Here is a 26,997-nt window from a genome sequence, read left to right as displayed (position 1 = left end):
ATACTGGTCTTTATTTTGATCAAGATTGAAAACCTAGTGTTTCTGACACACCAAAATCATTATATTGAGTGCATGTGAAGAGTCCAATGTGTCAAAGGTCAATTTCCTGGTGAACTAATAAATAGATGTCCTCTGTTTGTCTGTTTCTTCAGGGATTTGAGCCACGAGGCACGGCCATAGGCCAGCGATTAGTCACATGGAACAACATGGTGAAAAACACAGGGTACAAAGCAACCCTAGCTAACTACCCATTCAAGTATGCCGACGAGCAGGCGAAAAGGTAACAAAGCCGAACTCACAGATCCTGTCCATTTAATGTCATCCTTCTAACCCTTTAGTGACACATGTATTGATTCAACATCCCTGATGAAGGGGACTGGTCAGGATCAGGCCTCAGGCCATGAAATAGAGTGATGTATCCTGCTGACAGACAGAAACAGACAAGCACTCAATCCCATCCTGCAAGAGGATTGGTGGAGGAGATTGTTCAATCCCCGGCCCATTCCATTACTCATCTTGATCACTGGGGAGGGGGAGGCTCCAGGGTCAGGCCTGTCAACAGGACTCTGCATCATTCTGCCATGTGACCTCAGTCTCCTCTGACAGACTCCTGATTAAAGGCAGAATGTCTCTTTCAGATGATGTGTCCCTGAAACCCCTGCTCATCACATTGATCTGGCTATTATGATGATTAGAAAAATAAAGATTGCAATCTGATAGTGATCACTTCATTTATGATATTAATCAATCACTTGTTTTGTAACCGCTTTAAATGGGTCGGTCTAAACCCGTTTCCTGAGTTTGTTTTAAGAATGAGCTTTCAGTACTCTTTGGTTACCATGTGCAAATCTCTGCTGTGTGTTTGGTTTACGCGGATTCAGTCTCGTTCTGTCATGTGGATCTTTAGAATTGATAGGAAACTTCATTGTAATGTATGAAGTGTTAACGTTGCAATCACACCGTTACTTTTGTATTCCAGTCACCAAGAGGACAGGTGGGCTGAAGATCACTTTGACAGAGATAAAAGACAAGCTGACTGGGACTTCAGTAAAGACAGTTTCTTCTGTGATGTCCCAGGTACAAACTCATCATGCTTCTCCCGTTTCAAGTGTTTGTCGAGTAAGTGTTTGACTGACTGAATGTTTGACTACGATGAAATGCTAACCGGATGCTCTTAATGTATGTGCAGGTGACAGATACTCCAGATTAGTATTCACATCTGCAGAGGGGAAGAACCTTTGGAATATACAAGCAATTAAATCCATGTGCAATTTGGACAATACACGGGTAAGTGGAACAGCACTGTTGATGATGTGCCTCAGCGTTTGCTCATGTCAAATTGTGCCATGTTAATGATTTTTAAATGCCTGAACTAAGCCCCATCATATTAGAAATTGTATGTTGGGAGTCTATGCTGCCTCAGGCTGGAACTAACCCAACTGATATATTGGCCTTGTCTCCAGTTATGGTCTCCTTGGGTCAATAGTTATGTTCTAGTCAGACTCTGTTCTTATATCTTGTTGTATTGTGTTGTCCCCAGGTGCGATCCCATCCCCAGTACTGGAGCCTGTGCCAGCGCACCACCGACGCCTCCTGCTGCCCCAGCTGGACCCTGGGTAACTACGTAGCTATCCTCACCAACAAGTCCTCCTGCCAGAAGATCACAGAGCGCGACGTGTCACACACCCTCAAGATCCTGCGCTCCTGCGCCAAATACTACCACAACGGAACACTGGGCCCCGACTGCTGGGACATGACCACGCGAAGGAAGGACCAGTCCAAGTGCACCATCGTCCCCCGCAAGTGCACCAAGTACAACGCTGTTTACCAGATCTTCCACTTCCTGGTGGATAAAGACTTTATGAGCCCAAAGAACACTGACTACCTTGTCCCTGTCCTGAAACATGGCATGCTGTTCTCCCCCACAGAGAAAGGGGAGACCATGATGAACATTTACCTGGACAACTTTGAGAACTGGAACTGCTCGGACGGCATCACCACCATCACGGGGATTGAGTTCGGTATCAAACATAACCTGTTCCAGGACTACCTACTGACGGATACCGTGTATCCGGCCATAGCCATAGTGATTGTGCTGTTTGTCATGTGTGTGTACACCCGATCTGTGTTCATCACCCTGATGACCATGATCGCCATCATCAGCTCCCTGATCGTGTCCTACTTCCTGTACCGCATGGTGTTCGACTTTGAATTCTTCCCCTTCATGAACCTCACGGCCCTCATCATCCTGGTGGGCATCGGGGCGGACGACGCCTTTGTCCTCTGTGACGTGTGGAACTACACCAAGTTCGACAAGCCCAACGCTGAGCTGTCGGAGACGGTGAGCATCACTCTGCAGCACGCCGCCCTCTCCATGTTCGTCACCAGCTTTACCACGGCTGCCGCCTTCTACGCCAACTACGTTAGCAACATCACCGCAATCCGATGTTTTGGCGTTTACGCCGGCACGGCCATCTTGGTTAACTACATACTGATGGTGACCTGGCTGCCGGCCGTGGTGGTGCTCCATGAGCGTTACCTGCCCAACATCTTCACCTGCTCTCAACCTCCCCCACAACAGAGTGGGTTCTGCACTCTCTGGGCCAACCTGTGCCAGAAGGCCAGCAAGTGCCTGTTCACCGTCTCCGAGGCCTCCCGAATCTTCTTTGAGAAGGTGCTGCCCTGCATCGTGATCAAGTTGCGCTACCTCTGGCTCTTCTGGTTCCTGGCCTTCACAGTGGGAGGGGCGTACGTGGTGTGTGTCAACCCCAAGATGAAGCTGCCCTCCCTGGAGCTCTCAGAGTTCAAGGTGTTCCGCTCCTCCCACCCCTTTGAGCGCTACGACGCAGAGTACAAGAAACTGTTCATGTTTGAGAGAGTCCACCATGGGGAGGACCTGCACATGCCCATCACCATCATCTGGGGGGTCACCCCCGTGGACAATGGGGACCCCCTCAACCCTAAGAACAAAGGCAAACTTATGCTGGACAACACCTTCAACATCGCCAGCCCAGCCTCCCAGCTGTGGATCCTCAACTTCTGCCAGAGGCTAAGGAACCAGAGCTTTGTGTTCCAGTCGGAGGAGCAGGACTTCACCAGCTGCTTCATTGAGACCTTTAAGCAGTGGATGGAGAACCGGGACTGTGAAGAGGCCTCGGTCTACCCTTGCTGCAGCCAGTCAACATTCCCCTACAAGCAGGAAATCTTTGAGCTGTGCATCAAGAGGGCCATCATGGAGCTGGACCGCAGCACCAGCTTCCACCTGGACAGTAAGACCCCCGGGCCTCGCTTCGACATCAACGACACCATCCGGGCTATTGTCCTGGAGTTCCAGAGTACCTACCTGTTCACACTGGCCTACGAGAAGATGCACCAGTTCTACCAAGAGGTGGACACCTGGATCCAGGAGGAGCTGAAGAGCGCCCCGGCCGGGCTGAATTACGGCTGGTTTGTCAGCAACCTGGAGTTCTATGACCTGCAGGACAGCCTATCAGATGGCACTCTTATCGCCATGGCATTGTCCGTGGTGGTGGCCTTCGTGGTCATGCTCCTCACCACCTGGAACATCATCATCAGCCTCTACGCCATCCTCTCCATCGCGGGCACCATCTTCGTCACAGTGGGCTCGCTGGTTCTATTGGGCTGGGAGCTCAACGTGCTGGAGTCAGTCACCATCTCAGTGGCGGTGGGTCTGTCGGTGGACTTCGCGGTGCACTATGGAGTCGCATATCGCCTCGCCCCTGACCCCGACCGTGAGGGGAAAGTCGTCTTCTCCCTCGGTCGGATGGGTTCCGCTATTGCCATGGCGGCGCTCACCACGTTTGTCGCCGGGGCGATGATGATGCCATCCACGGTGCTGGCCTACACCCAGCTGGGCACCTTCATGATGCTTATCATGTGCATCAGTTGGGCCTTCGCCACCTTCTTCTTCCAGTGCATGTGCCGTTGCCTGGGCCCCCAGGGCACCTGTGGACAGATCCCCCTGCCCAAGAGGTTTCAGTGCCAGGCTTTCAAAGAGGGCACCACCAACGTCCCCTCGCCCCAGGGCAAGCATGGCACCAAGTACCAACTGGACAGTCGAGGAGGAGAGGTGGAGCATGAGCATTACGAGCTGGAACCATTAGCTTTAAACCCTAGGAATGAGGAGAAACCTGCAGAGGAACAGGAGACGTGCACCCAGCTCTATAATGGAATAGCCCCCCACTCTGCCCTCTGCACACACATCCCCTTTAAGAGCAAGGCAGAGCCCGGCAGAGGGCCCTGCTCTGAAAAGGGACTGGGCACACTGGCTACTAAACCCAGATCCAAATGCCAGTACTCTCATAACACAACCTGCACATGTGGGGACCCCCCTCCTCCTCAGCAGTCTATGGGTATGCAGTGGACTCCCCACCCATGCACTCAAACAACCCAGGACTCCCCATGCCCCACTCCTCAGTTCCCCCTCACAGGCAGCCATGCCAACAAAGGCCAGAACTTCCTATCCACTCTGGACGCCGTCTACAAACCCATAGATTGCCGTATGAACTATGTACACTGTCCCCCATCCCACTTCCACCACTGCACCCCGGGCAGGATGCCCAGACAGGGCCCTCACAGCTGCCACCTCAGAAGCTACTGTGTTCACACTGTCCCCGTCCTGGGTGGCCTCCCCAGGGACCAGAGCTCTGCCACAGACCCATCTGGGCTGGAGGATTCACACCGGACTGGAGGGTCCTCTGGCCCTGGTGACAGTCCTAACACCCCAGCTCAGACTCAAGGTCCTCCTGCCTCTCCTCTGGGCTGCACGTTAGCCCACACACACCAAGGCTGCTGCAGGGCCAACCATGGAACGGTAAACGCTCCAAGCGTGGATAATCATGTGTCCACCACAACGCAAAAAGGTGCTTGTCATAAGATGCCCAGCAACCAGGAGAAGCTTGAAACTAGTACTACTCCCATCACACAGGAAGAAAGTGTTGAAAAGTGCAAACAGAACCCCAAAAAGGAGAGGGCATCCTCAGCCTCTCCTAAGAAACTCTACTGTTTTAACAGAACTTTGAAAGTAAAGTGCAATTCTGTCGAGTTTAATGTGCCAAAAGCTGAAGCCAATGTGCCTGCTCTTGCAATAAATTCAAAACCCTTATCTGAAAGTTTATGTTGACAGCAAATAAACTTATAAGATAATTCTGAAAGACTATATCTAAAGAGTAAACGTTTGTCATACCAAACTATAATGTGCAGTGTCACTGTGCAATTAAAGTGCTTGGTATATTTCAAAGACCAAGTGCCTCATGTCTTTCATCTAAAAGTATGGTCCTATATGTTCTGTGATTACTGTATCTACTGTGCAGATAAAATTGGTTTGATCAGTCAGATGTACTGTTTTTGAGTACACAGTAAATATGTGGTGTGTTTATGGAGCTCTAACATGTCTAAGGAAAGGTGAACCATTATACTTTTATTCTCTAAGAACCACAGACCTTCTTAGTTAGACGTCTGTTTCACGTTGCCAGATGCCTCTCAGTCCAATATGAAAGATGTACTGTATGATTATAAAGTCATTTGAACCCAATTGTCTGTTTTTTTCCCACAGCTCCTATAGTAAGAAATGAAAGTATCTCAAGGTTTTGTTGAAAAGGCATGGTTTGGAATAACAAATGGTACACCTGTTTCATTGTCTCACTCCCGCTGGCACCTTGTGAAGATTTGCTCTGTCTGGCCTGAGGCCACAGTGCTGTGCTGGGCTCTCATACATCACACAGACGTTTGATTTCTAATCTCCACTCCTCAAGAGCCTGCATCACATTCCAAGCTGCGCATACACTGTAAGTCTATGAGAAATGCTGACGTCCTACAGCAGGGATCCTCAACTAGATAAAAAATAAAATATTGAGCGGATGGTCAGGGGACCGGAACATAACATAACATTACAAATTATTTGTAGACTGCAGATTGACCGCAAGGAGCCCAAACAGATATATATTTGACTACAACACAATCATTTGAAGCCTTGCTTACATTTGCATATAATCACATCTCTCTATTATGCGTTGGAATACTTGGCAACAGATTTCCAAAAATAAAATCACTTGGAGCTGATATTCTGGTGTGGGCAGGTGGATAAAACCATCCGCATGCCAAATTCCCAGTTGGGGAACCCTGTTATAGACCATCCACACCCCTCATCCACAGTCATTTTCTAACAGTGACCAAGGGCGTATGTGAAAAGGGCATGAATTTCAAAGATAAACTCTAAAACCCAACAATAGTATAACACATATGGGTCCCATCATTTGATCTTGTAACATATCAATGACATGCTATTTTATTACCTTTCTCAGAATCTTTGGCTGCCCTTTGTTAACTCCATCCAATAAAAAGTATCCTATTCATTTACGAATTCCATTCATTCACGAATCCTGTGTTTTATTTGCTCTTCTGGCTCCTGCCATCCATCCCCCCTTCTAACAGGTTACCCTGGTGGTCCAAGATCCTGGCCAAACCTTCTGCTACAGAGCAAACATATACATTAGACCGGGCTCTGCAGGCGGTATGACTCACTACAGCACGGCATACAGATTTATAATTACACTTTCAGTTTTGAATTAGTGTCAGATGCGCAGCTCTGAACTTGTATTGTAGGCTACCAGACGCCTGTAATTATCTGTGAGAGAGACACCAAGCTGGCACTGTAGCCCATCTCCCCTTAGTCTCTGACACCATCACCCTCTCAAAAACAAAGATCAGCAGCCACTCTTAACTTTGATCAGGGGTACAATAAAACTATGACATATTGTGAGCGAGGAGAAATTCCTCTAGCGACTGCTAAGTCCTCTCTAATTACTCCCTTCACTCCCTCTCTCTTGCACACTCTCAGGCAAGGGTCATACAGGAACTAGGCATGGACATTTCTTAGCTCTAGTTCCAGCTAATATATATCCCTATCCCTGTTCAGCCTTGCCAATTACTGAGGGATGCAGATGGGATTTTAGGTCAATCATAGGTGTGACTGTTCGAACTTCTCACCTCGCGCTACCTGGAAGCTTTTCGAAATGACATGTCTCCTGTGTAAGATTGCCCTTGTTTAACTAGCCCCAATGTTTCTGCAGCCCTGACCCCTGCACTGAGGAATGGCACAGATACATCAGTACGTGCCTTTGACTGGGGAGGAGTGGCTAGCCACTTCACTGCAAGGAGACAACTACAAGAAAGATACACTGTTATGCAAAAGTATGTGGATACCCCTTCGAATGAGTAGATTCGGCTTTTTCAGCCACACCTGTTGCTGACAGGTGTATAAAATCAAGTACATGAAATGGGTTTCCAAGACCGAGCAGCCGCACAATAGCTTAAGATCACCATGTGCAATACCAAGCGTTGACTGGAGTGGTGTAAAGCTCACTGCCATTAAACTCTGGAGCAGTGGAAACCCGTTCTCTGGATTGATGAATCATGCTTCATCATCTGGCAGTCCAACGGACTAATCTGTGTTTGGCAGATGCGAGGAGAACAATACCTGCCCCAATGCATAGTGCCAACTGTGAAGTTTGATGGAGGAGGAGTAATGGTCTGGGGCTGTTTTCATGGTTTGGGCTAGGCCCCTTAGTTCCAGGGAAATCTTAACGCTGCAGCATACAATTACATTCTAGACAATTCTGTGTGTCCAACTTTGTGGTAAAAGTTTGGGGAAGGCCCTTTCCTGTTTCAGCATGGCAATGTCCTTGTGCACAAAGCAAGGTCCATACAGAAATGGTTTGTAGAGATTGGTGTGGAAGAACTTGACTGGCATGCACAGGACCCTGACCTCAATCCCATCAAACACCTTTGAGATGAATTGGAACACCAACTACAAGTCAGGTCTAATCGTCCAACATCAGTGCCCGATCTCACTAATTCTCTTGTGGCTGAATGGAAGCAACTCCCCGCAGCAATGTTCCAATATCTAGTGGAAAGCCTTCACATAAGAGTGGAGGCTGTTATAGCAGCAAAGGGGGGGACCGACTCCATATTAATGGAATGAGATGTTCAACGAGCAGATGTCCACATACGTTTTGTCATGTAGTGTAGATGGTACAAATTGAAACACTTGTCTCAGAAAGTTAACTGAAGAACTCAAGTCAGGGACAACATTTTGGAGAAGTATAGATCAGGGTTGGGTTATAAAAAAAATGTAACTTTGAAAATCCCATGGAGCACCATTAAATCCGTTATAAAAAAATATGGAAAGAATATGGCACCACAACAAACCTGCCAAGAGAGGGCTGCCCACCAAAACTCATGGACCAGGCAGGGAGGGCATCAGAGGCAACAAAAACACCAAATATAACTCTGAAGGAGCTGCAAAGCAGACTCCCCAAACATATGAAAGAAGGTACTCTGGTCAGATGAGACTAAAATTGAGCCTTTTGACCAATAGGGAAAATGCTGTCTGGCGCAAACCCAACACCTCCCATCACCCGGAGAACACCATCCACACAGTGAAGCATGGTGGTGGCAGCATCATGCAGTGGGGATGTTTTTCATCCGCATGGACTGGGAAACTGGTCAGAATTGAAGGAATGATGGATGGTGCTAAATACAGGGAAATTCTTGAGGGAAACCTGGTTCAGTCTTCCAGAGATTTGAGACTGGGACAATGACCCTAAGCATACTGTTAAAGCAACACTCGAGTGATTTAAGGGAAAACATTTAATGTCTTGGAATGGCCTAGTCAAAGCCCAGACCTTAATCCAATTGGAAATCTGTGGTATGACTTAAATATTGCTGTACACCAGCAGAACTTGAAGGAGCTGGAGCAGTTTTTCCTTGAAGAATTTCCCAGTGGCTAGATGTGCTACGCTTATAGAGACGTACCCCAAGAGACTAGCAGCTGTAACTGATGCAAAAGGTGGCTCTACAAAGTATTAACTTTGGGGGGGTGAATAGTTACGCATGCTCAAGTTTTCTGTTTTTTTGTCTTATTTCTTGTTTGTTTCACAATAAAACATATTTTGCATCTACAAAGTGGTAGGCATGATGTGTAAATCAAATGATACAACCCCCCCAAAAAATATCTATTTTAATTCCAGGTTGAAAGTCAACAAAATAAGAAAAATGCCAAGGGGGATGAAGACTTTAGCAAGCCACTGTAGACTATGTAAGGTGAACTTCAGGGTACAGCTGTGCATCAATAACTCTGATGATCTTTGCTGATGCTGTGCACAATGAAATACCAGGTTAAATCAACCCAAGTCATGGCAATATACAGGTAACTGCCAAAATAAAGGAAACACCAACATAGTGTTTTAAATCAAATTTATTTATATAGCCCTTCGTACATCAGCTGATATCTCAAAGTGCTGTACAGAAACCCAGCCTAAAACCCCAAACAGCAAGCAATGCAGGTGTAGAAGCACGGTGGTTAGGAAAAACTCCCTAGAAAGGCCAAAACCTAGTAAGAAACCTAGAGAGGAACCAGGCTATGTGGGGTGGCCAGTCCTCTTCTGGCTGTGCCGGGTAGAGATTATAACAGAACATGGCCAAGATGTTCAAATGTTCATAAATGACCAGCATGGTCAAATAATAATAAAGCAGAACAGTTGAAACTGGAGCAGCAGCACGGCCAGGTGGACTGGGGACAGCAAGGAGTCATCATGTCAGGTATTCCTGGGGCATGGTCCTAGGGCTCAGGTCCTCCGAGAGAGAGAAAGAAAGAGAATTAGAGAGAGCATATGTGGGGTGGCCAGTCCTTTTCCGGCTGTGCCGGGTAGAGATTATAACAGAACATGGCCAAGATGTTCAAATGTTCATAAATGACCAGCATGGTCGAATAATAATAAGGTAGAACAGTTGAAACTGGAGCAGCAGCACGGCCAGGTGGACTGGGGACAGCAAGGAGTCATCATGTCAGGTAGTCCTTTGGGCATGGTCCTAGGGCTCAGGTCCTCCGAGAGAGAGAAGGAGAGAATTAGAGAACGCACACTTAGATTCACACAGGACACCGAATTGGACAGGAGAAGTACTCCAGATATAACAATTTTAGTAGGGCGTGGGGCCATCACGAGACAGAATAGCTTCAATGCACCTTGGCATAGATTCTACAAGTGTCTGGAACTCTATTTGAGAGATGCGACAGCATTCTTCCACAAGGAATTCCATAATTTGGTGTTTTGTTGATGATGGTGGAAAACACTGTCACTGTACTTGCTTGTTTTGTCAAAAACTGAAATTAGGCAAACTATTACCAAATGGCGGAGCACATTCTGCATAATGCATCTTTAATTAACTCAGGAACCTCACGTGTGTAGAAGAACCTGCTTTCAATATACTGTGTATCCCTCATTTACTCAAGTGTTTCCATTATTTTGGTACTTACCTGTAGGTTTATCACACATCATTCTCTGCCTAATATTCGGAGTATACAGACAAACGGCTAGCCCTTCATGATATAGACTGAGGAGTCTGAAGGTCTTCTTCCTGAGTAATGAGGTGTCAACCCCCGGTTACAATGTAACCATTTATCAGGCAAAGATCATCAGAGTTCTTTTGTTTGGAGAGCTCCTTGGTCTTCATGGTGCCGCTTGCTTGGTGGTGCCCCTTGCTTAGTGGTGTTGCAGACTCTGGGGCCTTTCAGAACAGGTGTATATATACTAAGATCGTGTGACACTTACATTGCACACAGGTGGACTTTATGTATCTAATTATTTGACTTCTGAAGGTAATTGGTTGCAACAGATCTTATTTAGGGGCTTCATAGGTGAATACATATGCGCACACCTCTTTTTTTTCATTTCACTTCACCAATTTGGACTATTTTGTGTATGTCTGTTACATGAAATCCAAGTTTTACATTTAAATACATTTAAATTACAGGTTGTAATGCAACAAAATGGGAAAAATCGCCAAGGGGGATGAATACTTTTGCCATGCAATGTATATAAACTTCCTGGTATCAAAAATGCACTTATTTTCATAAAGTTGGCTGCTCTTGCAGTCCCATATAATGTAGAACTTTAAACTGTAGGTGAGATATAGCTAGAAAAACAGGTGACGGAGGCAGGAATAATATCATAATCCTTTATCCCTCTGCTCTCTCTCTCTCCTCACGCTGGCAAGGCTACACCAGTGTTTCAAGTGCAGAAAACACCTGTTTCCGAAGGGTCAATTGGGAAATAGGTCCTCTCCCCTTCCCTGCCTTTCCTTTCCTTTCTGGAATGTGAAGGCTGATCCTCTGGCGGGAACATAAGATACGTCCCTGTACCAAACACTTACAGCCGGAGCCCCAGGGGTAGATGGGAAAGCAGTTATGCTCTATTAAAACTCCATGCTCATGATGGCCACTCAGGCCCGTCTTTCTCTCCGAGGACAGACAGCACTCAGAGAAGTTGACTGTAGATGCTCCATCAACTCATTTACTACCACAGGGCCTCTAACCTGGGTTGGGTAGGCTACCAGTGCCTAAATGTTTCTGCAGTCAGCAAGTACAGAAAACTGGAAGGAACAGGCCTCTTTGACTTTAAATGGAAATGTTTCAATATTATTTTCCCTTATCCCCTTCCGAAATAGAGATACAAATCAAAGGTACCACTGTACATCTCTACTGACCTCTGTTTTGATATGGGCAATTCCATGGTAACAGAATTACACTGACTTAGATTCTTAAATTGGCATACATTTTAAAGTAAAATATCCGAGTCTCAGCGTAATTCCGTTCTCGTGGAATTGCCCCTATGTATCTGCCCACCCACCCCTGCCCTCCCAAATCCCCTACACACAAACACCATACAAACCTACAAGCAAACCCTTAAAAACACATTGCGTAAGTTTAACCACCAAGGGGGAAAGTGAGGCGTTAGAGGGATTTGCATGAGAGCTCCTGTTATACTGAACTGATGGGCTTCATACGACCCAGACTGGATGTTCTGTGTTCCCTGGTCTTAGGTCTCCACCATGGGTGCCTTCATACACCAGGGCAGCTCAATGTAGATTGGCCACTCCGGTCAATGGATTTCACTTCAGCTTGCACGGAAGGTATATTATATTTGTTTTAACAGAGGCCAAATATTGGCTATGGTTAGGGGGCAGTGTTTATTACATTTTCTTGTGAGGGTAATCTGACCGGCGTGCGCCTGTGTTCCACAAATACTACGTATCCCTGAAATAACTTGAAAAGGGAGACCTGCAGTTTATTTACTTGGTAAATATTTGCTAATCTTTTTAAATTGAGTTCTAGGGTCCTTGAAAATAGAGGTCTAAACATGTGTGGTGTTAATTACCACAGGTCAGGAGAGGTTTCCGTACGCAAGTCCCAAACACTGTGACTGCTGAGAGAGGATGAGTTGATTCTCAGCTCCTCCTTACTTGGATCCCAGATAGAGTTGCTGCTGCATCAGCAACAGCTAATGGGGATCTGAATTAAATTTTTTAAAATTACTTACAGAAGGAAGTTTCTCTGTTCAGTGGCATCCTGTTTTCAGACATACACTCTATATTGAGGAAATAGGGAGGAGATAGGTTGACTGAACAAGTAAAAGAATGCATACAGTATAAAAGTTCACAGAATGATTCAAATTTATAAGAGTAGTGCTGTTGAAGTGTTAATGGTTTTAATTCAAAGTAACACAATTCTTACAATGTGTAAATGTATAATAGGAGAGAATTGCAACTTACACACTATAAAACACACTAAACAGGTCATATTTCACAGGACCAAGATTGGTGAATACAGGTTGAGACTACCATCTAGTGGTAAAAAAAATGAGCTATGCCAAAATACAGAGGACCCTCTCCATTCAAATGCAATTTAAATTGGTCACATACACGTGTTTAGCAGATGTTATTGCGGGTGTAGCGAAAATGCTTGTGTTTTGACTGTAATCAATATGGTAACAATGATTTATGTTGTACAGTCAAAAAATGATGTCATATTTCAAAATACAGTTCACAATGCAGTGAACGGGCTCCCGAGTGGCGCAGAGGTCTAAAGCACTGCATTTCAGTGCTTGAGGTGTCACTACAGACACCCTGGTTCGAATCCAGGCTGTATCACAACTGGCTGTGCTTGGGAGTCCCATAGTTCAAATTGGCATTTGGCCCAGCGTTGGTTTTCATGTGTTTCTAGCCATTCCATTTGCTTCATTCTGGACATTATTATGAGCCGTTCTCCACTCAGCAGCCTCCTGTGTTTGTAACATATAGTAAGAAAAAAAATGTGAGCACCACTTTCAAAACTGCTGCCTGAAATTATACAAAAGTTGGAGAGTGCATCTTTAAGTTCCAACTGCTTGCATATTTATAAGTGTGATATCACCATTGTTATCTTTGGCTGTGTCCTTTTTGATCTTCCTGTCGTTAAGAATCTTGGACATAAGCTTCTCATAAAACCATTCTATGTCCTGTGTGTCCTCCGGTCGCTGTAGCTTCTCATAAAACCATTCTATGTCCTGTGTGTCCTCCGGTCGCTGTAGATACTCCCTATTCTGGAGAAAGGTCCTAATGGCTTCGCATTTCATCAGTCCGTAATGGGGGACTTTCCCCACGATCACCATGATGAGAAAATCTCTGAGCTCCTCCAGCATCCTGCTCGGAGCCAGGGCAAAGGCCTCTAGGCACCAGCCGTCCTTAAGGAACTCTTTAGATACGATACACACAGTCTTCCTGCTCCCCCATATGGAGTCCCTGATGTTGGACAGGTGATCTTCACCTGGGATGAAGTCTCTGGCCTCGAAGCAGCAGTGGAGGATGTTGCACTCCGCCAACTGAAAGTCAAGCTTCTTCAACAGGGCAGTTTCTACCCACTTGTATTCATTGTTGCTGAAGCATAAGTAAGCATCCTACCGGGGCCTACCAGCAGGATGATCCTTCCTAGGGCCCTCCAGGATTCTGACGATCACCTTTTTGTAAACTTCGAAGAGGTATCCACGGAGACAGGGCTAAAACGATCGTTCCGATGGTGAACAGGACTGAGCAGACGAAGAGCGAGAGCCTCAGCTCCTGAACCAGCCCCTCGTCATTCTACTCACACGATATGACTGATCTAGTTCAACAGGCTGATGCCATGGAGATTTGAGGAAAAATCACAGCTGAATTCATCCACGCCAGGGTCTGGAAAAGGCACGTTAGTCCTGATCAGCCACGTCAGAAAGTCCTCCAGGCCGCAGTCACAGTGGAATCGATTCCTATACAGGTTGATTCAGCTGAGAGAATGGAAAGCCGCTGGGTCAGGAGAGGCCAGGAATTGTAAGAGAGGTGAAGTGTTTTGAGAGTCTCTGGGAAAATGTCTGGTTGGAGGTATGTGAGGAAGTTGAAGTGGAGATCTCATCTCTTCCAGAGAGATCAGGCCTTTAAATATACCATCTGGGAGAGCCTGCAGGGAGTTCAAGCTTAAATCCAGACTAAAAAGGTTGCCAAGATTTTTAAAAACATGCAAACACTCTCCCCGTGCCCATATCACCTGCAGAGCGATGTTCCTTAGCTCACGCAGCTTTAAATAGCTCACAGCTGGCACTGAAATATTATTGTTAACGGTACACCACTTTTTGAAGTTGTTACCATACCAGAGAAGCTTAATGTGCATTAATTGAGCTAAAACATTGTATATATACATCCTCTAAATTAGTTAACCTGTTGTTTTGAATATTAAGTATGATCGTACTATCAGCAAAGCCAGCAAGGCCTTCTAAGGATGTGATCTTATTATCAGTCAAACAAAGAAGTTGGATGTTTGGGAGTGGTGCAAGGTAACCATTTGTACCTAGATCACAAAGTTTTCTGTAAGATCAATGACTTGCAGGTGTGGAAGTCCTGCAAATGCCTGATATCCCAATGCACCAATATGGTTGTAAGATAAATCTAGTTCTAAAATACTGGGTAGATTTTCAAATGTGTAAGAATAGATTTCCCCTATAAGATTGTGTGACAGTTCCAGCCATTGTAGAAGGCCAGAAAACTCAATCTTGTTCATTTTGTTTTGGGCTATTGTTATGTCCTGTACCTCTCTCAGTGGACTGAATACTGCATATTGCAAAGTACAAATAAAGCATTTGGACAAATCTAGAATCTTGACACCACTATTCTTGAAGCCCTCAATGTTTCCTGTCTGGGTCTTTGACGTCGCTGAAACAAAATGATTTTCCCATGGTGCTGTGTTCCAGAATAAGATGGGGAGTTTTGGTCCCTCGGATTGCACTGAAAAACAGTTTTGCCTTGTCCACATTGAATCCATTGGACGGTAAGTCAAGTATCTCCATGGACATGTTCCGTAAGGGATTTCTGCATATTTTCCAGTCAAAGCCACATTGAGTCATACTATTTAGTTGGATGCTGCTCAAGTCAAGTAGCTGAAAGTGTTTGCCTTGAAAGCCAAGCAAATCAACTTCACATAAGCTTTTCATCTTGTTTAGGGCAACATTTAGCTTTTGGAAATCTGTCATGTTCACAAAGTACAGTGCAGGTTGAATTCCTTTCATCTGGTTACCATACAGATCTAGTGATACCAAGGAGACCAGTGGTCTGAGATAGTCACCTTGTAACACAGATTCAGTCAGGTCACAATTATTTAGAGAGAGAGTTCAGGTTCGACAGTCCCACAAACCCATTTGATTCAATCTGTAAACCTGAGTTATGTCCTAAATAGAGCGTTGCCAAGTTTGCCAGCCTTTGAAAGGTGTTAGTTCTTACAATAAGCCAATTTACTCGTTGCCAACTGAGGTCCAGTTCCTTTAATCCTTCAAGCCCAGAGAAGGATGTCTCATTGATCTTACTGTAGTTTCCACTCATATACACAATGGTAATGTCTGGCAGCAGAGGGACCTGATGTAGAGACTGGCTGGTGCAAGCTGCTATAGAGCAATATAGTGGGCATGTTGGGGTGTATTTCACCACCTGCAGATAGACTCTAAAGATAGCCAGCAGTATAAGGTTCCTCATCATCCCCCTGACAGAAGTAGAAAATAATGCAAATTATTACAAAATAATTTAAATGATTGTTATGATATTACAGGGCTACAGTCCATAAATGAATTTGTTGGCTGTATCAGTCTTAGAGTATCCGCTTCAGATGAGACATCCTTGGCTATAGCGAATTCACGTTTAATTGTCTCTTTGAAAGATCCATAGTCCACAGTTTCTGTCCCAATCTGATAATGAAAAGACTTTATTTGTGTGCTGGGTACACAGCCTTACTCTCGTCAGGTGTCACAAGAGAGTGCCTCTGGCAATATAACTATGGCCTCGTTTGATGTGGCTGAACGATAATCATGAGACCTATTATGTGGCCAGTAAAATTGTTTTAAAGGGGCAATCTGAGATTCAAAAACTGTCACACTCTTTTGGCAAACAACTGAGGGATGGGGCTGGAGAAATGTAACCACTCTCAAATAGAGGGTACTATGAATGCAAGGACTGACCATTAATGACATTGTAATTACAGTTTTAACCATGTTTTGAAGCTATTTATTTTGGGTTCTGATGGGGTAAGACAACTAAGCTTGTGAGTAATTTATAAAATACAGTATAATCTTCAAGAATCAGAAAATGGATGTAGGCCTACCAATCCCGGTTTTCCCCTTTAAATGTACTTAATAAGGCTACAATTATTTGACATTTAATAAAGTTGTCATCTAAAGAACTGTGAGGTCTTAATATGACAGCAATTGTTGCAGACTGGTGCATCAATGAGTAAAGTTGTCTTTGGGCAATGTAACCATTCAAGTAGGCATAGGCCTATAATCTAATTGAAGTGAACTACGACACCCAAAACAATGTTCTCTGATATCTATCAACAACTACACACAATTATGCACTTAGAGTAAACAGTAAGCTAAAGGTAATAGTTGTGGCTTACCTAAATATGCGTTGAGCCTGTGAGCCTATTTACCGGATAGGCTACTCCCGTCGCAGATACTGTAACTCAAAGCACTGTTTTTCATTAACTCCTCCCCTGAAACTGACTGTCACGTTCTTATGCAACCATGTTTGAGAGTTAATTACACAATAATCTGACTGACTTCAAATTCAGTTTTTATTAGTCCAGTGGTCTTACAAGTTCAAACCGTCCTCTTGAAACACAAAGGGAAAAAAATGTTTTCCCTCTGTGTCAACGTTGTCAATTTCCCAAATAACGGCAACATTTGTGCTTTACAGACCACCAATGAGCTGACATTGCAAAGTTGTAGAAGTTCATCATGTCCAATCGAAATTCTGTAGCTTTCAATGCATTACATTGCTATTACACATTATGCTAATTAAATGTGTAGAACCAGGGAAACTTGTCTCAAAACTCAATATGGTAGTATACAATCCAATAACCTGGGCTACATAAAGACCCACTCCCATAAATTTGGAATTAGAATACTAGAATGGCCGTGGACCATTCTGATAAAGGTCAGCCATCTTGGTCAGGGAGTCGGTTAACCATGGTTTGCCAGTGCTGTGATAAGATATGGCGGTGTTCGCCTTAGCAATCTCACTAGGATAAAGATCTCCTCCATTCCTGTCATTATTGAAAGAGATCGTGATACCTCACATCTCAAAATAGGGCTACTTAATGTTAGATTCCATACTTCAAAGGCAATTATAGTCAATGAACTAATCACTGATCATAATCTTGATGTGTTTGGCCTGATGAATTTATTGAGTTAAATGAGGCCTCACCTCCTGGTTACACTAGTGACCATATCCCCCATGCATCCCGCAAAGGCGGAGGTGTTGCTAACATTTACGATAGCAAATTTCAATTTACAAAAAAAAATGACGTTTTTGTCTTTTGAGCTTCTAGTCATGAAATCTATGCATCCTACTCAATCACTTTTTATAGCTACTATTTACAGGCCTTCTGGGCCATATACAGTGTTCCTTATTGAGTTCCCTGAATTCCTATCGGACCTTGTAGTCATAGCAGATAATATTCAAATTTTTGGTGACTTTAATATTCACATGGAAAAGTCCACAGACCCACTCCAAAGGGCTTTCCTAGCCATCATCGACTCAGTGGGTTTTGTCCAACATGTCTCTGGACCTACTCACTGTCACAGTCATACTCTGGACCTAGTTTTGTCCCATGGAATAAATGTTGTGGATCTTAATGTTTTTCCTCATAATCCTGGACTATCGGACCACCATTTTATTACGTTTGCAATTGCAACAAATAATCTGCTCAGACCCCAACCAAGGAGCATCAAAAGTCGTGCTATAAATTCACAGACAACACAAAGATTCCTTGATGCCCTTCCAGACTCCCTCTGCCTACCCAAAGACTTCAGTTAACCACCTAACTGTGCAATACCCTAGATAGAGTTTCACCCCTAAAAACTAAAAACATTTCTCATAAGAAACTAGCTCCCTGGTATACAGAAAATACCCAAGCTCTGAAGCAAGCTTCCAGAAAATTGGAACGGAAATGGCGCCACACCAAACCGGAAGTCTTCCGACTAGCTTGGAAAGACAGTACCGTGCAGTGTCGAAGAGCCCTTACTGCTGCTCGATCATCCTATTTTTCCAACTTAATTGAGGAAAGCTAACTAAAAAGCAGCATTCCCCAAGTGAGGATGGCTTTCACTTCAGCAGTAATAAATTCATGAACTTCTTTGAGGGAAAGATCATGATTATTAGAAAGCAAATTACAGACTCCTCTTTAAATCTGTGTATTCCTTCAAAGCTCAGTTGTCCTGAGTCTGCAGAACTCTGCCAGGACCTAGGATCAAGAGAGACACTCAAGTGTTTTAGTACTATATCTCTTGACACAATGATGAAAATAATCATGGCCTCTAAACCTTCAAGCTGCATACTGGACCCTATTCCAACTAAACTACTGAAAGAGCTGCTTCCTGTGCTTGGCCCTTCTCTGCTGAACATAATAAACGGCTCTCTATCCACCGGATGTGTACCAAACTCACTAAAAGTGGCAGTAATAAAGCCTCTCTTGAAAAGCCAAACCTTGACCCAGAAAATATAAAAAACTATTAGGCTATATCGAATCTTCCATTCCTCTCAAAATCTTTAGAAAAGGCTGTTGCGCAGCAACTCACTGCCTTCCTGAAGACAAACAATGTATACGAAATGCTTCAATCTGGTTTTAGACCCCATCATAGCACTGAGACTGCTCTTGTGAAGGTGGTAAATGACCTTTTGACCTTTTAATGGCATCAGACCGAGGCTCTGCATCTGTCCACGTGCTCCTAGACCTTAGTGCTGCTTTTGATACCATCGATCACCACATTCGTTTGGAGAGATTGGAAACCCAAATTGGTCTACACAGACAAGTTCTGGCCTGGTTTAGATCTTATCTGTCGGAAAGATATCAGTTTGTCTCTGTGAATGGCTTGTCCTCTGACAAATCAACTGTAAATTTCGGTCTTCCTTAAAGTTCTGTTTTAGGGCCACTATTGTTTTCACTATATATTTTACCTCTTGGGGATGTCATTCGAAAACATAATGTTAACTTTCACTGCTATGCGGATGACACACAGCTGTACATTTCAATGAAACATGGTGAAGCCCCAAAATTATTCCTCGTGTTACTATTTTATTTTTAACCTTTGCATTGTTGGGAAGGGCTCTTGAGCAAGCATTTCACGGTAAAGTCTACACCAGTTGTATACTGCGTATGTGACAAATTTGATTTGATTCCAATAATACTGGTTTTGGATTACTCCCTGACCAAGATGGCTGCCATTTTGGCCCCATTATGGAACTTTGAAGGATACTTTTGGCCCCACAATGGAACTTTGAGGTTTTTATTAAATAGACACTCTGGTAATACAGAGGGATTGCAGTTGCGTCACAAATCACCTAGCAACCACAGGCACCACGCTGGAAGACCAGAGTCAGTCTGGTGGAAGTCCTCCAATCCTCTACATGGCTGGCTGAATTTTGCTACCACCGGAAACTTCCGGAAGATTGTCTGTTATTTCCCTTTTCTAAGGACCCAGAAAAGGGAGGCAGTGGGAGAACCTATTCAAGTACTTACATATATTTTTGAAAATGATAGCTACAGGAACTATGTGTGCAGGCTAATTCAAATGACCTAACATTACATACTGTATAGTTAACGTAAACCCATACATCGCCTTGGTCCATACAATTGCCCTTATTTTAGCGACCCAAAACGTAATACTTCCAGATCATCTGTAATGTCAATACCATTGTAAAGCACAATTTCTCCCCTTTCCAACAGAATCAATTACATGACCTAAACGCTGACGGTTCTGCATAATTCAAGCAGGCAATGAGCCCCGTCGGGTCTTTTTAAAAATGGCGGGCGGGGAAGCGAAACTAATGCGTGATAGTGAGAAGGAGAGATGTTGTGTGGGAAAATTGAAGGTTTGTGTCGAATTGAATCGGGTTTTTAGGGCGGTGCTAAAGTGATCTTAGAAGTAAACAGCGGCTTTGAGAATGATGATCGCATGCGATGAAGACGCAAAAAATGACTAGGTATCCCCCCCTTACCCCTGTCACTGTCCATTTCTTGTTTTTAAAGGATGATAGAATTGCTACACCTGGTGGAGAGAGATTGTAAGACAGAAATAGTTTCTTTATGCGTGCTGTACGCTACGGCATGACACGTCTAGATGTAACGGAGGGTCCATTTTTTTAACTTTTCTCCAATACTATAGAGCCATTACCATGTCGATCACGCTTGAATAGAAACCGAGTTCACACCCCTGATTTTGACGTCAACACAGTCGTTACAGTCCCATTCATTTTCTTTGTAGCCTCGTTTGAATGTTGCGGTTGCGCACATTTGTACGGAATGGGGTGAGTTTAAGTTAGCCAAAATAATTAAATATTGCTAGCTAGCTAACTTCATGTTAGGCTAGTTAGCTAGCTATCTTGATGTATTTATCGTTGTAAATCAAAATGCATTTATAGCTAACGTAGGTAGCTAGCTAACAGCCATGGGAGAAGATGAAAGGATTAGCTAGCAGTTCCAGCTGCCAGAGAAGGGAGAGTAGGCTACTCTGGAGCAGGTACCTTTGTGGGAGGACGTTATGAAAATATTCTACAGTTTCAGTCCCTAGAGTGAAAAATTGAGGAAAAAAGAGATATAGTAACATAATATTCAGTGCTGTCTAATGTGAGTATAATGCTGCCTGTTTCTTTGTGATGTTTTCTGTCCTTGGATACAGAGAGCCGTGATACCCTGTCTGCAGACGAAGAGGTCCCAATAAATGTCCTGAATCCGATTGTGTCCAGGTCCTAAATTCGGTCAGATATAATTTTCCTGAGTATGTGCAATTAACCCTGGCCTAGGCTACTATTGATTAGTTAGATGGAATAGTTTTTGTTATTTAAGTAAGACAAAAGTTTGAGGACAAAGAGTATAGTGAAAAGAAGCCGACAAGGTGAATGTCTCTTGGGACAAGTGTTTGTAGTGGACAAAGAACATTGGGGCGGCCAAATGGACAGTGTGAGGTTTGATGCAATTTTCTATCTTTCATGTATTTATTTTGGTATTTATTATCAATTGTTTAGTCATATTACTATTGTAAATCATCATTTTTTATTATGTTTAGTATTATTGTAGGCACATTTAATAATTTAAATAGCCTATGCAAAAGGTATTTTGTTGAGAAAGTTTAATGGGCTAAATTAAGTTCTTTATTTAATTTTGTGCTCCATATTTAGTTTAAGGTTAAAAGTAAAAATGTTGTAAAAATAAATAGCATTAGCCAATTACTGTCATTTGTTTGGTATGCCTTTGTTGGTAATGAATTTAATGCTGCAATATAATACCCTGTTCGTATTTTCCCGATAAACACTGACTTAACTTTATTAGGGTAATATCCAAAGTAAGCAACTTTTGTGAAGGTTTGGTGTGGTATGGATATTATTAGGCTTACAGTACCTACAGCAGGGCTATGAAGGCAGTATGCACCTGCACTCTAACTGACTCCGACAGTTGAACTTGATGTGAGGAAGAATGTTTTAGGACTACCAGAGTGAGCCTACTCCCTTAATCTAACAATATAATGCTTATCTTATATAAAATATATTCTATATTCGAAAATTAACGAATTAGCCTCCTTCTGTACGCCTATATGTATCTGTATAGCAGTAGTAGCCTATCTGACAATAAAGAAATCCATGTTGATGTCGGGAACATGGTGCAGGCATATCTCTATCTTTCTCTCGGTCTCTCCAGGGCTAGGCCTAAACTTGTCTCCTTTAATATGTTTTTTAATTTTTTTAAAATATGAATAATATACGTTGGACTCCTAGGCCTATATGCATGCCATGCCTTGATACATTTATTGCTCAAATCTCCGGCAGCTGAACCGTGAGGTAGACAACTATTGTTTCAGTTGGAGGTTTCTTTATCTCTCTTACTCTCGGATGTGAACGGGTCTCTCGGATCCGAACCAGCACGGGTCTGTTTGGGTCTGTTTTCCACTGTTTTCCACTATTGAGTCTGAAGACATCTACTATGGATTATATGTGTACCTATAACCATGTTTTTATGCGAGCAAAGTCCTACCTTAAAAACAAATACAAATCCTGACAGCTGTAATGAAAACAGGAAGTTTTGGTACAATTTTATAAATGTGGACAGATCATTTGTTCGTTCCATATGTGTGTTAACTTTTTGTCAGTAAAATTAATTACATGAGAAATAGCAGTGCAAACATTGTGTGTGCAAATATTGATATAATAACCCATATCAGCAGGAAGTAGGGGTCCTGAGGGTGCTGCAGCACCCCCTAAAAAATCGGAATAAATAAAAAATAGTAATACATATGTTTTTTTCACAAAAGTAGTGCACTGGGCCTTTAATAGTCCTGTATTACTGGACCAATGTAGCCATCTTTAGTAAAGGGAAAAAAATAATAATTCTGCACCGTTCATTAAGTGACAAGTTGAATCAGGTGTACTTGTCCTGGGCTACAATAAAACTGTCTACTGTTGTGCTTACTCGAGGACTGGAGTTGTGAACCACTGGCCTACAGTATGATGGCATTAGCCTTAAAGGCTCTGCATGGTCAATCCGACATCTGCTGTGGCTGTACAGCATTTACTGTGATGCAGCCACAGCAGAAGTCTGTAGTGACGCCTCTAGCACTGAGATCAAATCACTACAGACCCTGGTTCGATTTGATCTCAGTGCTAGAGGCGTCACTACAGACCCCGGTTCGATTCCAGGCTGTATTACAACCGTCCGTGATTGGGAGTCCCATAGGGCGGCTTACAATTGGCCAGGCAAGTGAATTTATATAGCCCTTCTTACATCAGCTGATATCTCAAAGTGCTGTACAGAAACCCAGCCTAAAACACCAAACAGCAAGCAATGCAGGCGGTAAAATACCACTAGTGGGAAAATGCAGATATTTTTCCTTATGCAGATTCTAGAATATTCACACGAAAATCTGTCGCCAATTGATTGGAAACCTTGCTATAGTCAAAGAAAAAGGTGCTGACTATTAAGCGATAAGGATAAATAAGCGTCATCAGAAAGCAACCTCTTTCAGAGTCCACAAGGGGTCACACTTCACAAAAGATTGGGTATTGTGGTGAGAACGTAAAAGACGCACAAATAATGACAATTTAATATACACTACCGTTCAAAAGTTTGGGGTCACTTAGAAATGTCCTTGTTTTTGAAAGAAAAGCACATTTTTTCCTTTAAAATAACATCAAATTGATCAGATACACAGTGTAGACATTGTTAATGTTGTAAATGACTATTTACAGCTTCATTAAAGACTGGTGTTTTTCTGGTACTATTTAATGAAGCTGCCAATTGAGGACTTGTGAGGCATCTGTTTCTCAAACTAGACACTCTAATGTACTTGTCCTCTTGCTCAGTTGTGCACCAGGGCCTCCCACTCCACTTTCTCTTCTGGTTAGAGCCAGTTTGAGCTGTTCTGTGAAGGGAGTAGTACACAGTGTTGTACGAGATCTTCAGTTTCTTGGCAATTTCTCGCATGGACTAGCCTTCATTTCTCAGAACAAGAATAGACTGATGAGTTTCAGAAGAAAGTTATTTGTTTCTGGCCATTTTGAGCCTGTAATCGAACCCACAAATGCTGAAGCTCCAGATACTCAACTAGTCTAAAGAAAGACAGTTTTATTGCTTCTTTAATCAGTACAACAGTTTTCAGCTGTGCTAACATAATTGCAAAAGGGGTTTTTAAATGATCAATTAGCCTTTTAAAATGATAAACTTGGAATAACTAACACAACATGCCATTAGAACACAGGAGTGATGGTTGCTGATAATGGGCCTCTGTACGCCTATTTAGATCTTCCATCAAAAATCTGCTGTTTCCAGCTACAATAGTCATTTACAACATTAACAATGTCTACACTGTATTTCTGATCAATTTTATGTTATTTTAATGGACAAAACATGTGCTTTTCTTTAAAAAACAAGGACATTTCTAAGTGACCTCAAACTTTTGAACGGTAGTGTATATATAAAAGAAGAAATTATAATTTGCAAGTTATAGGCCTACTTTGTTATTGGTTACTTAGACAGGTCTGCATTTTCAGTAATGAGATGCTTATGGAGCCATTACATTTATGATAGGTTTACTACAACTGCATGAAATAAAAATATAAAACATTCAAACATCTGATTCTCCTTTGCAGACGTGTAAAAAGGTAATGACAATGAAAATGACAAAGTTATCCAACAAAATATTGATTGTCCTATATCTACTGTCTGTCAAATGATAATGTTTTGTACTTATCCATTGTGACTTGTTGCAAATCGTGATTACCAAAATCTTGGCTTTCGAAAGCAATGTCTAAATTACCTCGACGTTTTAGTATCAGGTGAATAAGTACAACCATCACCAAAATAACAATGACAATGCATACTATAATTCCAAGAAGACCCCCAGCCTTTACAGTGGAAGGGCGCTCAGTTGGATGCTTAACAAATGGTGTAAATGGTATGGTAAAACCTGAAACATTTGACGGTTCTCTCTCAACACAATCATATAAACCAACCAAGTCGAATCCCTCATCACAAGAACACAGGTAACCTCCATAGGTATTTGTACAATTATGATGGCACTCATCCATCTCACATTCATCTATGTCAACACAAATTGACTTCCCATTTTTGTCATCGAGTATGTAACCATTTGGACAGTTGCAATGATGTGGTTTACTTGGGTCACATTCTGGGGAACACTCGGCTAAACAAACAAATTGGCACCGGTTGGTGTCTTCGGCCATTATTATGAATCCATCCCAACAGGAGCAATTGTAACTGCCTATTGTGTTTCTGCATTCGTGGTCACATGGACCCATGAAGCATTCATCTTCATCGACGCAGTTGTCATTTTCAAACACATATCCCTTCTGGCATTCGCATTTAAATCCACCAACAGTATTGACACACTTAATGTTATGTCCCGGGCACTTCCTGTTATCGATACAATCATCAATGTCTTTGCACTGCTTCCCATCTTCTGCCAGTGCATACCCATGGTGACACATGCAAGTGTAGCTGTCATCTTTTTTTTGGCAGAGATGTGCGCATCCTGAGTCAAGGCAGGGGTCATTTTGCGCATCTTCACATGTGACGTTATTGTCCTGGAGAGTTTTTCCAAGTGGGCAGGTGCATACAGGTTTAGTATTAACTGAGGAACAGTCATGCGCACAGCCACCTTTGAATACCTCGCAACCCCACGGTGCTTGTAGCCACTGTTCAGATAGACAGATATACTTCGACCCGAAGGATTTGAGCGTTGCAGTGGTTCCGCGGGGTAATGTCAGTAGGTTCTCTCCCTTGAATCCCAACGGAGTCTCATACAGAACTGATTCGTCCCCTTTTACAATTACATGTTGGCAGGGACTGTCAAGTTTATATTCACAAATATATCCATCTACTTTACTTTCGCATGGTTGTTCCTTCCACACAAAGTCGTATTTTGATACCGAAATACATTTTGAAGAACAGACATCTTCAAAGCGCCCCCAGTTCTGGAATTTGGTTTCATTATCTCCAGTTATCCACCTGTACCCTCGTAAAAACGATTCTTTGTCGGGGCATTGCCCGCTTGGTAAATGTAAACCAATCCAATAATCTCCTGTATGAATACCAAGTAATATTAAAAGGATGCTATGTGATATCAAAGATCGAACTGTCATTAAATATCCATTATTATTTTCCTCACAACGTTTTTGAGCGGTTCCAAAGTTTGCTTGGTCCTGGAAAACGGCAAAGCACTGCTTCCCCATGCAGTATCCGACGAGGGGGGCTTCCCCGTTCACTCTCAAAAGGAACGTCAGGGCAACGAGTATTGCTACTGTATCCCCCATTTTTTTTTAAACAATCTCATACGCCTCAAACTAAATATAAAAAATCGCATATAATTTAGATGTAGGCTACTCGTCTATTAGGTATGGCTTGAGTTGCAGAATGAACATTAAGACTGCCGATAACTCCCATTTATATAAGCCTACCTCCATGTCTTCGATTGATCAAGGAAGGAAGTTCCTTTCTGGCGTAGATGGCGTAGTTGCTGACCAAGAACAAACAAGTTCTCTCTGAACCTGCCTATCATGCTAAACAACCAGCCACTGGGTAACAGCTGGGTGAATCAACATTGTTTCCATCTCATTTCAACCCCAAATATCAATGTGTTGAGGTTGAATCAACGTGGAAAACTAATTAGATTTGCAAAAAGTAACATTTTCACCCAACCATTAACTAAATCGAACATGGCGATTTTTTTTCATGTTGAATTCACGTTAGTTGACAACTCAACCAAATGTAAATCAAACCTAGACAATGAACTGACACGTGCACACACAACACACACACGAAATGTATATTTATAGTAAGCTATAGTCAAATTACGCAAATATGGCAAAACTAGCATTTAAATAAGAAACCCATTGAAAACACATCAATGGCATCAAAAACGTAGATAACATCTTTCAGTGATATGCAGCCTAATTTGCTCAGTTCTCTCCTTGTGTTTACATGGTTCTCTCTCATGAGAATGCCTATTGGGCAGCCAAATGGCACATTCTGAGTTATTGCAAATAAACACGAGGACACGAGGACAAACACATTCTTCGTGT

General features: G+C 43.1%; 2 protein-coding genes and 1 pseudogene across 4 annotated transcripts in view; 1 reads left to right on the top strand and 2 right to left on the bottom strand.

The window, feature by feature from the left end:
- disp1 (dispatched homolog 1 (Drosophila)) overlaps positions 1-6,391 on the top strand; it is a 72,880-nt gene extending 66,489 nt beyond the window's left edge. For all 3 annotated transcript variants that reach the window (XM_064991150.1, XM_064991149.1, XM_064991148.1), the window contains 4 exons: positions 153-280; positions 980-1,077; positions 1,190-1,287; positions 1,541-6,391. In XM_064991150.1, the coding sequence (XP_064847222.1) occupies positions 153-280; positions 980-1,077; positions 1,190-1,287; positions 1,541-5,143 (3,927 nt within the window). In that variant the 3' untranslated portion in view covers positions 5,144-6,391. The remainder of the gene's footprint in view (positions 1-152; positions 281-979; positions 1,078-1,189; positions 1,288-1,540) is intronic.
- A 6,838-nt stretch (positions 6,392-13,229) lies between these two features.
- Positions 13,230-14,536, bottom strand: LOC135557291 (toll-like receptor 5; annotated as a pseudogene).
- Positions 14,537-22,468: 7,932 nt separating this feature from the next.
- Positions 22,469-26,414, bottom strand: thbd (thrombomodulin). The gene has a single exon (XM_064991141.1). The coding sequence runs from the start codon at positions 26,227-26,229 to the stop codon at positions 24,613-24,615; it is 1,617 nt and encodes a 538-aa protein (XP_064847213.1). The 5' UTR covers positions 26,230-26,414; the 3' UTR covers positions 22,469-24,612.
- Positions 26,415-26,997: the final 583 nt, after the last annotated feature.

This window comes from Oncorhynchus masou, chromosome 16 (assembly GCF_036934945.1).
Source record: "Oncorhynchus masou masou isolate Uvic2021 chromosome 16, UVic_Omas_1.1, whole genome shotgun sequence".
Classification (NCBI taxonomy): domain Eukaryota; kingdom Metazoa; phylum Chordata; class Actinopteri; order Salmoniformes; family Salmonidae; genus Oncorhynchus; species Oncorhynchus masou.
The sequence above is the reverse complement of the archived record's forward strand: the minus strand, read 5'-3'. Positions and strand labels throughout refer to the sequence as shown.

Coding starts and splice junctions, on each gene's coding strand:
- thbd (XM_064991141.1), bottom strand. CDS start 26,229: ATGGGGGATACAGTAGCAATACTCGTTGCCCTGACGTTCCTTTTGAGA.